The 14,865-nt window shown below is 44.9% G+C and overlaps 1 protein-coding gene across 4 annotated transcripts in view; it reads left to right on the forward strand.

Moving 5' to 3' along the window:
• The window catches only part of PLXNB1 (plexin B1), an 84,035-nt gene that overhangs the window by 42,435 nt on the left and 26,735 nt on the right, over positions 1-14,865 (forward strand). For all 4 annotated transcript variants that reach the window (XM_074878908.1, XM_074878911.1, XM_074878909.1 and 1 more), the window contains 10 exons: positions 3,833-4,015; positions 4,432-4,560; positions 6,301-6,401; positions 7,080-7,212; positions 7,901-8,057; positions 10,901-11,009; positions 11,103-11,211; positions 11,817-12,674; positions 13,108-13,233; positions 14,322-14,444. In XM_074878908.1, the coding sequence (XP_074735009.1) occupies positions 3,833-4,015; positions 4,432-4,560; positions 6,301-6,401; positions 7,080-7,212; positions 7,901-8,057; positions 10,901-11,009; positions 11,103-11,211; positions 11,817-12,674; positions 13,108-13,233; positions 14,322-14,444 (2,028 nt within the window). The remainder of the gene's footprint in view (positions 1-3,832; positions 4,016-4,431; positions 4,561-6,300; positions 6,402-7,079; positions 7,213-7,900; positions 8,058-10,900; positions 11,010-11,102; positions 11,212-11,816; positions 12,675-13,107; positions 13,234-14,321; positions 14,445-14,865) is intronic.

Consider the following 14,865-nt stretch of genomic DNA (forward strand, 5'->3'; position numbering starts at 1 on the left):
CTGGCTGGTGCTGCGGTATTGAGGTCAGCGACACAAACACAGAGCAGCAGCATTCTCCTGGAGCAGTGCTGGACGCAGTGTCCGGGTACAAGGCTCTGTGGTTGCGAGTAGCCTGTTTTCATCAAGGGCGTTGCTAGTCCTTAGCAGAACAGCATATTATCTTGTGCCTTTCTTCTACAGAACAGGCTGTCCAGATAATTGCTCTTTGTAGCACAAGGCTGGGAAGAGGCAAAGTGGTACCACAGAGCTTTGGAAGTCACTGAGTTTGGATGCGCAGTCCAAAGCCAGTTTTAAAATGACAGTTTTCCTTTCTGTAGCTAAAGCTGACTGCAGAATACTTGTGGACAAGGAAAGGGTGAAGAGCAGCCTTCAGCAGGACAAATGTAAGGTCAGGAGGAGTACGTAAAAGTCGGGAAGCAAGAGACTACCCAGCTTGATGTCCTGCTTTCACTGTATTTCTTAGCCATGCTCCATGTGTCCTTTGCAGAGCTTCATGGAAGGAGTTGTCACAGGTGATTTTTAGCGCAGCTTAAGGGAGTTAAATGTCAAATTGATGTGAGCAGTTTAGAAAAATCCTTCATTCAAAATGATGTAGAGTCCCCCTGTACCATTTGAGCCAGTGGAGAAGCGGGCCCACAGGGTGGGAGAAAAAGGCCAGTCTTTGCTATGTGATTCCTGGCACATGATCCCAGGGTCCCAGCTGCACAGTTTGGCACTAGCGGGCTGACTTAAAGTATGGCATCTTATTAACAAGTGTGTCCAATGATATGTAAATGTCCTAACAAACTTTATCCTTCACTATTCAGTACGTGGTAGCGGTTGTCATTAAGATTGTATCTAACAACACGTAAGGGTCTGTGCCAGCTCCAGCCTGCCCCATTCAGTGCTGAGTGGAAGCGGCTGTCAATGAGCATTTTATGCAGGAACAGTTTTAACTCAGTTTCAATGGTGGCAGCTTGTGCTGTATGTAAGGATAATGCTAATTAATTTCACGTTTTTCTGCCTCCAAACCAGCCTGCGCACAAGGTATGCCCTTTTCCCTAGTTAGCACTGCCTCTGATTTTTAGCCTATCAGGAGAGGCTAAGGTTGAGTTTTACAGTTCAACGCAATCACTTCAACTGGAAAAAGTGCTTGTTTTTATAAGAATTTCAGAACCAGTTCATTTGTTCAGTTTGCTACAGTCTTGAGATGCAGGAGACTATGTAGATGCTGTTAGTGACTTGGTAATTGAAGTGTGAAACACGTTTCTGAGAGACTTGGGAAGGCTGCATATCTTCTGTGGGTGTAGTTTTCAGTGTATGCAACTTGTCGTTTTGCACCAAGCTTTCAGTCCTCGTCATGCATAGATATAAATTTGTCCTATTATTGCTTCCTACCTGTGCAATGTGAGAAACACACCAAAATTCACAGCAGCAGCTTCGTCCAAACGGGCTGCATCGCAGTAGGACACTGGGTGATCCCTGAAGTGTATTTTCTGCTACGTTGCCAAGATGTTATTTACTGAAAACAATTCAAACAGCTTCTGTGTAAATTTATTTAAGCACTTTATACAATTATCATGGTCTTAATCCTGTAGAATGGAACAAGTTTCAGCTCTTGACTGTGATTAATTGTGCTGCAGACAGTCCCTGCGAGGCCACGGGCAGGCAGTGCCAGTGCTGGGAGAGCTCGCACAGGTCACGTTGGTTTATGGTAGATAAACATCATGTCTGAAGTGACTTGCCCTTGGCATCTCACGTATAGGTAACAGCAGTGCTGAGCACAATTATTTCTGACTGGTATGTGGGGTTTTTTTAAGCAAACTCAAAAATCAGCCTCAGTAGTGAAGTCATTAGGCTCCAGCGTTTGTCTGAATTGATACAAAGGTTGCAAAAGGTAGCTAGAATCCCATTCAAAATAAACACTTTGATGCTTTCAAGTATGGAAATTTGGTTGTGGCCCACTTCCTAATAAATCTTATAGGAAGTGGGCAACTGGAGAAATAGAAATCTTTAAGTTGCAAGAAGGTGGTTGGAAGAAGCTTAAGAATCAAATGACAGAGCTGATAAGAAAAACGTATCTGTCACTAAAAATGTATGATAGCCTGGAGGATGGTAAAAACTAACCATCATTAAAAGTTGTAATCTCCTCTGAGGCTGTAAGTCAGAGACTTATGCCAAGTGTGGAGTCTAACTGGCATGGTTCCTTACGTGGAATTGCTGTGTCAAGCCTTGCTTCCATGCTAAGATAGCAATACATTTGAAAAGTGAAGTAGGGGACAGCAGGTTAAATATATTTTACCGTGGGATTTCCATAGACTTTGTCAAAAGCTCCTGATCAAATTTAGTTTCTCCAGAAAGCAATGAAGTATTAAAAAAATCCCAACAAAACAAACAACAAAAAAAAAAAAAAAAAAAAACAGAGAAATGGGAGGAGAAGGGGGAAAAGGCTCAGGTTTGTCATGAGCTCAGCGAGAGGTGATAAGCAGATGCCTCAAGAATGCCACGTTGTGCCGTTATCGCTGACCTCCGGCGGGGGCAGCTCCGTTGCCTGGTGCTGCGTGGTACCGTGCAGCTCAGTGCTGCCAAATGCAAAGCCATGGACATCGGACAGAAGGAATACGTAACCCTGCTCACAAGGAGTCTAAATTCAACCACGTTGCCTGAGGCGAGAGAGGGAGCTGAGTTGGTGTGTGCTGTGCAGTTAATGCCTCTGCTCCACATGCAGCTTTGTAAGAGTAATTGGTAAGGGCCTGGAGAGGAGGGTGAAAATGTTATCCATAAGGGATTTCATGATGAAAATCATTAGTTTACACAAAGTCACATTGTTTGAAGACAAGCCACTGATCGATTAAAAAATGTGGTTTTAATAGTAATTGTTGGGTTGAACAATCCTGCGTTCAGTCTCCAAAATGATACTGTAAAATTAAAGTGGACACAGAACAAGGTGTCAAGAAAGATATAAAGCAACAGAGGAACTACTGTAGACAAAACTGAGTTTGTTACTTAGGAAAAAGATGAATCGTAATGGAGTATCTTCTCTCTACGCATGCAAATAGTAAATAAGTTGGCAGCTTTCATTCTCTTTAGAATTCAGTAAGTGAAGGTTTGGTGGGACTGGGAGGGATCTATCTAGAACAGAAGGATGACTGTTTTTGCACAGTGCTGTGGAGATAATTTTCAGAAATCTCACAAGACTCGGAAGAATCACAGCAGTGTGCAGAGATGACTCTTGTTTTGACTTTTTGTGGGTCTCTGGTTATACATGCTCTATGATTTCTGTGTGTAGTTAGTAAGCACTTCGGAGCGGATTGTGCCCCACCCTGTGTTTATGTATGTCCTGATGCTTTGAGATTCTACTTCAGGCTTAGAATTTGTAGGTGATACAACAAAACCATGTTAATTGTGGAGGCGATGCTTGTGACCAGGTGGTTTTTGTACTGGAAGCAGGAATTCTCATCTTTTTGTTTCATCCTGAAAAATACAATGAATCTTGCCCAAAGCTGTATCATGGAAATATATAGCCAGTAACGTTTTTTGGAGAACTTAAGAGTTTAGTAGAGTTTTGATGCATTTCATTACTGATGCTGAATGGACTTGCTGAAATGTCTTCAGGATTCTGTGATGGTATAAACAGCCAGAACGCCTAAACTAATTCTTACAAGCTGTTCTTTTTACTCTCGGTAAAAAAGCTTAGAGGGGTTTGAAGCTGAATTCACCACTGGGGCACCTGTTTAAGGAATTTGGGTGGAAGGGGATGATGGGAAGTGTTAAAGGTGCTAATATTCCCTGTATCCATTTTTTTTTTTTTTTTTATTACTGATTTCCCTGTTCTTTCCAATCCCCAAAAAAGGACACCCTGTATGCATACCCCTGTGGCTCTGACCACACTCCCAGCCCAATGGCTAGCCGGGTACCCTTGGAAGCAGCCCCCTTCCTGGAGAAGACAGAGGCCCGTCTGACAGCTGTGGCAGTGAATGTGGAAGATGGCCACACCATTGTTTTTCTGGGAGACAGCAGAGGGAGACTGCACAAGGTATGATCTGGATGTGACAGGAAGCAAAGACGATAAAACAATTAGGGATGCTCAGGTGAAAGGGGGGGGAAAAGGCAATTTCTCTTGTCCCTTGGGAAGTCAGGTTTCTACTAAAGATTGTTACTATCAGATGATCTCCTCTCACACTGTACTGACTGAGAGTGTGAGTGCCCCAGATAGTGGTCATGTTGCCTTTTGGTTACATCTGCCAGTGTCAGGGCTGGTGCATCCTACATGGCTTCCACAGGTATTGCTAGGCACGTGCTTCGCGTGGCTGAGGTGACTGCACTGTGATTTTGCTGAGAGGTTGAAATCCTTGCACGCGGCAGCAGTTCCAGCTTGTTCCTGGTGTAGGCCGGGTGCCCCAAACTCCTGCTGTGATACTTTGCCTGCATACAACTGTGACTCTCTTGCAGGTGTACTTAGGAGCAATGGGAGATGCACATATATACGCTTCTTTAGCTATCCAGTTAAACAGCATGGTGAGCGGAGACCTGCTGTTTGACCAGTTGCAGGAGCACCTCTTTGTCATGACTCAGTCAATGGTAAGAGCAATAAAATTCCTTCCACAGAACAGTTGAAAGCATCTGAAGTCCAGACAAACTACTGACGGGAGTGGGGGAGGCAAAGAAACAGCTAAGCCTGTGCTGGGCAGCAGTTGCCTGCCAGCCTGGCTTACAGGGGTGGAGACTGGCCTTTTGCAAAAGCTGGAGGAAGTGTGGGTGAAGTCTTGTTACCTTAAACCATGGCCTGTTTGCATATGCATTTCCCTAAATCAGTCAGGCGGTGTCGGCAGTGATGGAGGAATGTGAACTGCAGGCTATAGAAGGCTGCTCTATTGGCATGAAGACAAGGGACTGCAAATTCCTGGGTTCTGCTGTTGTCCAAACAGTTCCTGCTCAACACAGTTTACATCTCCATCTGAGCAGAACAACGTGAGCCTTCTGGGTTCACAAGTAATGTGACCTGTCTTGGTTTTGAGAAAGAAGAAAAAGAGAAAAGGGAGGTTTTGTGTAATTAAAATTGTGGCACTTCTGTTTTTAATCAGTTAAAACATAAAAAAGCAGAAATAGGTGGGAAGTCTTCAGATAGCAGAGGTATGCTTTGACCAGGTATATAATAACTCTTGTAGATTAAATCAGGTTGTATAAGAACCATGCAAGACTCTTTTCCCTCTTCTCCTGCTTTCTGTAATACTGTTTGTGCCCAGTGGCGGTTGGAGGAGAAGAGGCATTGCGATGCCTCAGGCTCTTGGGATATTGGTGTCTGCTGAACAGGAAATCCAGCTATGGATACTTTATTTGAGAGGATTTGTGCAATACCACTCATATCAGCTCCTTGAGTTGGGAAGAAAAGGATCCTCCTAGCAAAGGAAAAAGCAGCCCTTGAGTTGCTCTGAAGGAAAGAACAAAAAATGAGAGCACGCTGGAAAACCGCTGCTTCTATTCGGCACCCCCCAGTGCACTTTGAGATACTCAGAAATTTTGTAACACTTCAAAGGAGTTGAAGTATGTGAGTGGAAGAAGATTAGGGAAATCTGAAATACGTCCTTAATAGTAATTCTTCTGTCAATTAAAAAATGCAAATTACATCACATACTTAGCAAAAGTAGTAGGTCAAGGATTAGAAGTTGGTATTTTAAAGTAACTGCCAGTGTAGTGACTGAAGTGTAGTAGCAGATTAAAGAAAGGGCAAGAGGCTGAAATCAGCAAGGATAGTAATTTGGAGCAGAAGTGTTTTGTAAGTAAAACTTACCCCCAGATGGGGGAAGGTTTTTGTTCCATGTTGATCAAAGCTTCTTGGTCTACTTTCAGTCAAATGATAGTTCTGGGCAATAGTGCACATGCATTCAGAGGCCTCAGTTGGAGCTGCTGTCTCCAGGTTCAGTCACCTGCATGTCAGGAGAGATGATTTCCCATGAGAGTCCAGAAAAGCGAAAGAGTGAATGGTATTCAGTCTGCTATTCTTTGATCCATTTTGTTAAAATATAGTTTTATCACTAAAGTCTCCTTCTTGCAAAAAGTATCACAGATAAGCTGTTAATAGCAATACACTTTGCTTGCCTCTGTACAGCCTCATGTTTACATGTCCCTCACCAATATGTGAAGTGGCCATTCAGATGGACTCTGGAAACATGTTCCTTTTTTCTTTATGCAGTATTGGGGATTAAGAAGTTGTTTCAGTGAGCGTGCAGATGACAGGACTTGCTAGTTAGGCAGAAGCAGCCATAGACTTAGGGCCGGTGTTGTGTGTGCTGTGTTTTCACTGATTTCTTTCTCTGACAGGTGGTAAAGGTTCCCATACTGGAATGTTCCCTGTACTTGGACTGTGAATCCTGTCTGGCACTGAAAGACCCTTACTGTGGCTGGTGTGTCCTTCAGGGACGGTAAGATAGATCCCTGTTCACCTGCAAGGATTTGGGAGGGATAGCACTTAAGGCTTGTCTCCATTTACACTCTTTCTTATGTCTGTATGTCTGGATTTAGTTTATTTTCAGTTCCTTGATGGGACAGTCTAACCTCCGTTCATATGTCTGCCTCCCTAAAACACTGCCAGCAGTCACAGTTGCACACAAGGGTATCTTTCCATTGCTTTTTGGGCCTTTGGTCACTACTCACAACACTCCTGTCCAGTGGATTTCAACCCGGGTTTAGTTTGACTGCAGCTCAAACTGCCTCATTTCAAATGTAGAGAAACTATCTTATCTCTTCTGCTGGTATCACTCTCTTATTTAGCACTCCTTCTCACATCTTGCTCCCCTGCTGATGTTGTTTAATGAGACATGGTTTATTCCAGTGTTTCTGCCTGCTTTCTGGCTCTGTCTCCCTGTAGAACGCTGTAGGAACTAATTTACAACCCTTGAAGCCCAAAAAGCACCTATCCCTCTATATTTTGGCAACAGTTCATCCTATTATTGACGGTGGTGGGAGGCTGGGATTTCCATGACTTGTGTAGCAACTTCCCCAAGACTCTAGCAAGGCTTGAGGCAGCCAGCTTGGAAGCCACACGTGTCCTGCTAGGGCTGCACAGATCTCTCACAGGGCTTCTTGCTTTTTCCCTGCAGGTGCAGCCGTCGCTCTGAGTGCTTGCGCTCCAGGTTGAGTGAGCAGTGGCTCTGGAGCTTTAACTCTACACAGCAGTGTCTGTCTGTCCAGTCACTAACTCCAGCCAATATCAGCAGAGAGGAAAAGAGAAATGTGAGTGGAGATGATCCTCTGATGATGCTCAAGCCTGTAGAAAGTCCCCTGCAAACTCTGAGGAGTTGCAAGTCTTCCTGTTGCTTTCAGTAGGGTACTGAATCACTGAGCCTTAAAGCACATGTTGTCTGCCTCATATAAGCTTGGTTGTATCAGGAGATAATTTTATTGTGTTTTCCCATAAAGCTAAATGTCCTTGCCTGCTAAGAGGTATTGTGGAGTATTTGGTGGCTGCTTGGGTGGGGTCCCTCCTTGGCTTAGTATCCCTAAGGTGTCCATGTCCGTGGTTCCACAGTGTTTCTGACACTTGCTGTCAGGAAGATCTGAAAGGAGCTACCCAAAATTAAGGCTTCAGTCTGGCATCTGAGAGCTGGCAGAAAAGCTAAGAAGGTGCTACAGTGTTTTGAAGTCTGTCATTGTGTCAGGAGGTGGCAAGAATCTGTCTTTTGCTAGAGACTTGAGCAAAGGGGGAAGTTGCCAATGGCTTGGTGGATGCCAAGTTCAGTTTGGGAACAGCAAGAGATGATGAATGGAACAGTCACTCCTAGAGGCATTATAGGAAATTGGGTGTGTATGTAGATAACTACTTTAGGGGGCTCTTACTTTGAAAAAACAGAACCAGAAAATTAGATGAAATAAAGAATGTGGTAGAGGGCAAATTATTTACTGGATATTATTGAATTGGTAGATATTCCTGGCTATCTCGGACTTGCCTTCTCTGCATGAGGAAGAATTTTACTCATGTTACTTTGAAGATTATGAAAGCCCAGCAGTTCTGACAGAGTCAGGAATCATGTGTCCTTCTCCAGATCCCAGCCAAGCACCAGCTCTGTCAACAGGAGCAGGTCAGTGAAATGCTGTAAATGGAGCGTGATAGCTCTGATAACATTGTTGGGAGAAAGTATGTTGTAGGTCCATCAGATTGCCAGGATTAACAGCCATGAATGTATGTAGTCTGTTAGCAGGTGTTCATTTCATTCTGTCATAATATCTCTTTGCTTCCTACTTGTGTGTCACACACATCCTGTGCTATTTTGGGCTGTTGCCAAATTCCAATGCCAAATTCTGGTAGTTGGAAAGGAGATCCTGCTTGAAGGGTTGTATGCAAATCTGAGTATGATCTGAAATGCAGTCTAGAGTGGTGGCTGGTTTGGCAGCTTTGTCATAAATCTGGAGAGAGAACTCTCTTAAATACTGCTTTATTATTTAAATCAAGCAAAATGCAAACCTTCTCAAAATCCACGTAGTTGTGAGAGCCTTCTCATGTAAGGAAAGGCAAGAAGAGACTCACAGTCCTTAAAGTTGGAAATGAATCCACAATGCAACATAACTTCAGAAAATATATAGTCAGCCTTCTATTACTGTAACAATAACTGGATGAGTATTGCTAATTGGCCACTCTAAAGAACCTGGAAAAGTTCTCAGTTTATAGGATTTGCTTTGGATTTTACCCAGCCTGTCAGTGTGAGCTCTGATGAGCTGATCTCTTTAAAGAGCTTGTTCATGTGAAGTAAAAGGCAGGTGCCGGTTGGGAAGCATTCCACACAATCCACCTCAATGGCTAAACAGATTTTCCATGCAAGTATGCAGCTGGCTAATAGGTCTGAAGCAATCTCCATGGATATAACATGACGGCAGAACCCAGCTAACACACTCATTCAATCTCAAACTCCTTCATTTTCAGTATTATTTACAATATTATATCTGGCTTTCATACTGCTTTAGTCTGGAACAAACTGACCGGGTCTCCGTTCAGGGTGGTCAGGCACAGAGAGCTTCATGCACTGCCACTACAGGCAGAGAGGGCAGGATTGGCTTCCCTGTGTAGTTTTGCAAATGTGGGCCTGAATTTAAGCACAGTTGTGAAAATCAGTGTAGATAAAGCCACAGTCTAGTTCTCATTGTTCCAGGCTTCAGATATTTTTACTGACTCCTTTGTAAGTCAGTCTTGCTTTTATTTCAGGGCCCCATAGATGCTTTACTTATGTTGCTTTAATACCGCATCTCTGAGGCTTAACAAGTCGCTTCTGTTTTCTAGCCTAAACTTGCTCACGGATGGCTTGTGTCCGTTTGATCTATTTGTGTTGTCCTTTTGCTTCCACAGCTCTTATCCCACTCAGGGAACTATGGCCAGGCATTGTTAGCACAGAGTTTTGCCGTGTCAACTGTGCCAATTTTTGTGTTCTTTTGGTACTCAGACTTCCTTTCACTGTATTGCTAGCTCTTCTCTACACGGCTTCTGTGTCCTGCTAAGATGAATTTGAAGCTGGTAACCAGAATCATACACTGTTTTCTGAGGTCTCATCAGGTCTCTAGATACCGGCACTTTTCTATTCCTACTTACAATACTTTTCTCAGCTCACTAAAATATTTGCCTTTTTTCCAGCTTTGTTTTAAAAGTTGCCTACCAGCTCATCTCTCACTTTAAGCTGTTGAGCTCCAAGTTGATAGCAGAAACTCTTGCTCTCAATTCACAAGTGCTCGACCTCATCTTCTGTACTGTTGAACAGCATTATTGGCAGTCATGGGAAATAATGACCTTTTGGGAGAAAGGAATATTTATAAATATGGTGTCATAACCCTGAAATCCTGGAAGGTGTTAGCCCTTCCACCACTGCCAAATCAATCACCTCTGTGACAGTGACGGGAGTTGACAGGACTGCAGTGACTCCTGCCTCCAGCTGCATATGATACCCTTATTTTCTCCTAATTGTGGGTTTTCACACACACCTCATCATCGGCTGTTTTACCTGCATACTGCTTTGCTTGTCATCCTATCAGAAACTCAGCTTAGGCCTGACTGATCTTTCACCAGACATGTTAATTGTTTTGTTGTGAATAGAGCTTGCTTGCAAGAGGAGCTCTGAATTCTGCGAGAGGAACAATGGACAAGCTTCTTGTTTTTATAGCAAACTGTCTTGGAGAAATGGCAGCTTCTGGAGTTGAGCAGACCATGCAGTATGTTCCCATTGTTTGGAGAACTAATACCCAACTCTAGAGTTGGGGGCATTTGTCTGAAACAAGATCAATTAGCTGGTTTAGTACTGTCATATGCAAAATATCTCTTTCAGGCTCGTGCTATCAGCTGCAGTAAGTTTTGACCATCTCTGCAGCTGTTTGGTCTATCCGAAAACAGTGATAGTCTCTTCCCAAAGAGAATTGGGCTATCCTGAGGCTTGTAGTTGACATGAGGTCTGGATTCAAAGCAGATAAGCCTTCAGTCATTGCTAGTGAGATTACAAGTCTTATAAACCTCTTCACTGACTCACTTAGTCTGGACATAGAACGAAGCTCTCAAGGTGAAGGCAGTATGTGAAGGATACGTCAGTTCTAAGGGTTTGGTTTGCCTTTGGATAACAAAAGAAGACAATCAGCTTTGAGCCTGGAATGTTACGTCTTCCTCTAATACAGAGATGACAGTGGAATTATAGCAGATAAAGACAGAGGGATCCTGAGACTAGTCTTCCTTCCCATGGGTTGGAAAGAGTTGTCATAAACTACTCCTGACAAACTTGTCCAACGTGTTTTTAGTGTCCATAGAGTAATCCAGCGATTGAGATGCTAGAAGTACAGAGGGGAATCGGTCTCTGTGTTTGACAGTCTTTTTCCTAAAGCATCCTGTGTCTCTTAACAGTATGGCAGACTTATAGTGGCTCCATTTCTAAGAAATTTTTATTTTCATTTTCAGATCATGTCACCATAAAGCTCGTAGTGCGTTTCCATGACATCTTCATTGCTTCTGTGGACTTCTCTTTCTATGACTGTGCTGCAGTGGCCCTGCTGTGGAAATCGGCACCGTGAGCACCTGCTTTTTCTTGTCTGTAGTTATAGGGAGGGTGGCTGTCCCTTCCTGGGTCATTTTAGCAGCTGCTTTTCTATCATTGTTCCAGGTGCCAGAAGTGTGTGAGCAGTCTCTGGGGATGTAACTGGTGCATCCAGCAACACCTCTGCACCCACAAAGCAGCCTGTGAAGAAGGAACCATTATCTACAATGAAAGGGTGCGTCTCCTACTCAGTCCTAGTCCTATGTGCTATAACAGCCTCAGCGAGTTGCAGTGAGTCAGATCTCAGGTAAAATTGCAGCTGTTGGGCACATCAAGCAAGGAGGGAAGCTGTTGGAGCAACACAAGGCTCTGTGTCCCCAGTGTTACAAGGCCTTGCTAGGTTTCTGAGGAAGTGCCATCAGAGGAAGCAGGTCACCCTTCTCCTGGGGTTATCCAGCCTGTGTTTTCAAAGCAAGGGACAAGAGCAAGCTGGCAGGGACGCTGCAAGTGGGGAGTTGGAACAGATGCCCAGTTTGTGGCTGCCACAGATGGCCTTGTAGTTTTATGGGGGATGAAGGCAGGCAGACCTCCCTCTGAGCGGAGACAAGCGCAGGCATCTGTGGGAATAAGGAATGTTGCTGGATCTTCTGTGCTGTGACCATTCCCCAGTCCCATCCCAAGACAAGGTGGCACGAGATGCAGCTCTCATTGAAATCCAGAGGGTGAAGCAGCCTCTTGTGAACACTGCTATGGGAAGTAATATGGAGTGTTTTTCTGCTTGGGTTTTATTCTCTTCAGTTTCTTTCTCTCTTCTCACCCCACCACATTGTTTTTCTCTAGGCCCAGATCGCAACCTCAAGTGTGTTTCCTTCTTCAGCAGCTCCCCTCACCAAGTCCTCTACCACAGCCCCAACCACAGCCACAAAACCCATCACTCCTCCCGTGCGTGTGGTACCGAGCACGGTGCCCCTTACAGAGCCCAACCCCATCACGTTCTCCACAGCCTCTGATACGACAACTGAGCCTACAGAAACTCTCAGCTATACCTACCTGACTCTTTCAACGGAAGCAGCCTCTCTCCAGGCTGTCACAGAATCCCCTCTACCACCACCAGCAGACAAACCTGCTGTCACTGTGCCAGAGACAACTTCTCCTGCTGCATCTGTCCTCACCAGTCCATCCAAAAACCTGGATGACGCAGCCTTGCCCACTGAAGAGCCAGCCACAGCCCAGGAGCCACGGCACACCGACCCTCCCACCACCCCAGGGGGTAGCCCTCTGCACACGTCTGCAGCACCAGCAACACCTTCCCCTCATGTCACCAGTTTCAAGTGGCCTTCGAGTTCTTTTCCTACCACAGAGGCACTGACATCTGCCATCCCATCTCCCCAAACCCCCAGCCAGGTGCCGGGGGACCCTGCTGCCTCTGATGACTCTCCCGGATTGCTGGGAACTGAACTACCTGTTTCAGAGCTCCCATCATCAGCTCCTCCAGACTGGGTGCTGGAGGAAGGCACAGAGCTCCAGGACACGGAGGACTGGATGGATTTGCAGGCTGAGAATGACACATCTCCCTTCTCAGCTTCTACTCTTCTGTCGGGTGATGGTGATTCTTCAGAGAGGGATGTCCCTGACTTTCCCAGGATCCTCTACCCTGATCTCGACTATCAGTATGATGCCCCTGAGTTTTGGGAGGAAGTAAGTTGCTGGGCTTTGGAATTCACGGTCTGAGGCTGTAACACTTTTTAATTTTCATACAGATTGCTGGTCTGGTATTTGAGCACACAGGAGAGGTTGTGCCTTCTGAAGGTGGAGAAGCCAATCTCTGTAATGTGCAGATTGAGAAGGGGCAGCTTGAGGAAGAAAAATGTGTGTGAGGTTCCTGGGTCTTGTAGAAACGGCCTGAAGGCAGCAGCAAGGTGGCAGCCGCTGTGATGTCCAGCATACTCACAGCTTTCTGCTGTTCACCTCTTATGGGCTCTTGCCTTGCTTTCTTGTAACTTCATGATAAAGAAGCCCAGCCGTGTCTTCGTTCACGCAGGGCTTGTTTCTCTGTTGGCATGTTAGGCTTTGATTCTCTGTATCAGATCCATGGAGGTCTCTTTCTCTAAAGACCTGTGTTTGTTTTCAGAACGAAGAGTTCAGCTGGGGTCCAGATGCATGTCCCTGTGTGCAGGGAATCCAGGGATCTTCGTTGTTTCCGGTCAACGTGGCAAGGAAGATAACCCTGCTGGGAAAGAACTTCCACCTCTATCAGGTAGTCAGCTCAACGCCATTAGCATTGAGAAACTGTATTGATGCAGAGCACTGTTTGGGCTGCTAAAAATACATGTAAGACAGTTGTGGCTCTGCCTAGGTTTCTCCTGTTTGCAGAAAACCTAGAGGAATGACCTACTTCTGTGAATAAAGAATTACATAGCTGGATTTATTGGTGGGTAGGAGGCCATCTAGAGAAGGGGAGAGTACAGGTGTGCATCAACCTTCTGGAGAAGATCTGCATGTGTTTGGATTAAATTGCACCTGTGCTGCACTGTAGATGATAGTTCTTGGAATAACTTCCTGCTGAATCTCTGCTGATTGTTTGTGTCTCCATCAGCTAAAGATAAGCCATCTGTTCCCTTTCCTTCCTGGCATGCTCCTGTTAATGTCGCTATTCCTGTCGTACCTGAAACTTCTGCAGTGGGGAAAACCACCCTTGAAAGCTATGTTTCTTGGGTGTGCCTCTGATAAAAATTCTCTTTGCTTCTCAAGACAGAAGACTGATTTAGTAACCTTTTACAAATAACCACCTTGGAACATGCAGCCCACAGACTAATTGTTACTTTATATGTTAAACCTGATATACTGCACTCCTCAGAGGAGCAGAGCTGCTTACAAATGCATATCCATCCTTTTTTTATAGGAAGTGTCTAAGCAATTCAGTGGAAGATTTACAGGAAAGAGAGAGGAAAAATACACAGTGTTTTTTGAGATGCACTGCCCTAATCTGTGGACTCCACTCTTCATTTCCAAGCTAATGTTTCACAGAGATACACAGGCATAACCAGTCTCAATGGTTTTTCTTTAATTCCTCCTCCTGTGCTGAGTTCTCACCACACTGACATACACGTGCTCCCTTCTAGGTGTTTTGCTTTGAGTTGGTTTACCTTTCATACATGGAGGCAGTGACAGCATAGAGAGCCCTTGAATATAGCATAGAGTTGGCATAACAAAGGGAATGAGAGGAGCACGCTGCTTGCCCAGTAAGTGGCTTGATAAAAGGTACTGGGGAGGCAGGAGTACGCTGTCCCGTAGCAGGAAGCTCCATATAGTTGAGAAATGGTGCCATGTGTATCTTCTCTGCAGGACCAGCAGTGGGACTATGAGTGTGTCCTGAATTTGGAGGGGAGGACAGTGGTGATGGATGCTTATGTGGAAGGAGAAGAAACAAACCAGTCCCTCTGTTATATCACCTGCCAGATGAACCAGGTGAGTGCTTGGAATACGATGCCAGTTCAGAGTTCACACTGCTGCTGGTTTTGCTCACTAAAACAGCAGGCTGGAAGGCAAACTCTTCGGGGGTGTTCTGGTTTCGGCTGGGATAGGATAAACACTACTGGTCAACAGCTAAAAACATCTGTGTATTATCAACATTATTCTGATACTAAATCCCAAAACACAACACTATACTAGCCACTAGGAAGAAAATTAACGAAGTCAAGGATTTTTCAGCTTCTCATGTCCTGTCAGTAAGAAGGCTGGAGGGGCATAAGAAGTTGGGAGGGGATACAACTAGGACAGCTGACCCAAAGTGGCCAAAGGAATATTCCAGACCATATGATGTCATGCCCAGTATGTAAACTGGGGGGAGTTGGCTGGGAAGGGTGGATTGCTGCTCAGGGACTGGCTG

Source organism: Strix uralensis, chromosome 10 (assembly GCF_047716275.1).
Source record: "Strix uralensis isolate ZFMK-TIS-50842 chromosome 10, bStrUra1, whole genome shotgun sequence".
Lineage (NCBI taxonomy): Eukaryota > Metazoa > Chordata > Aves > Strigiformes > Strigidae > Strix > Strix uralensis.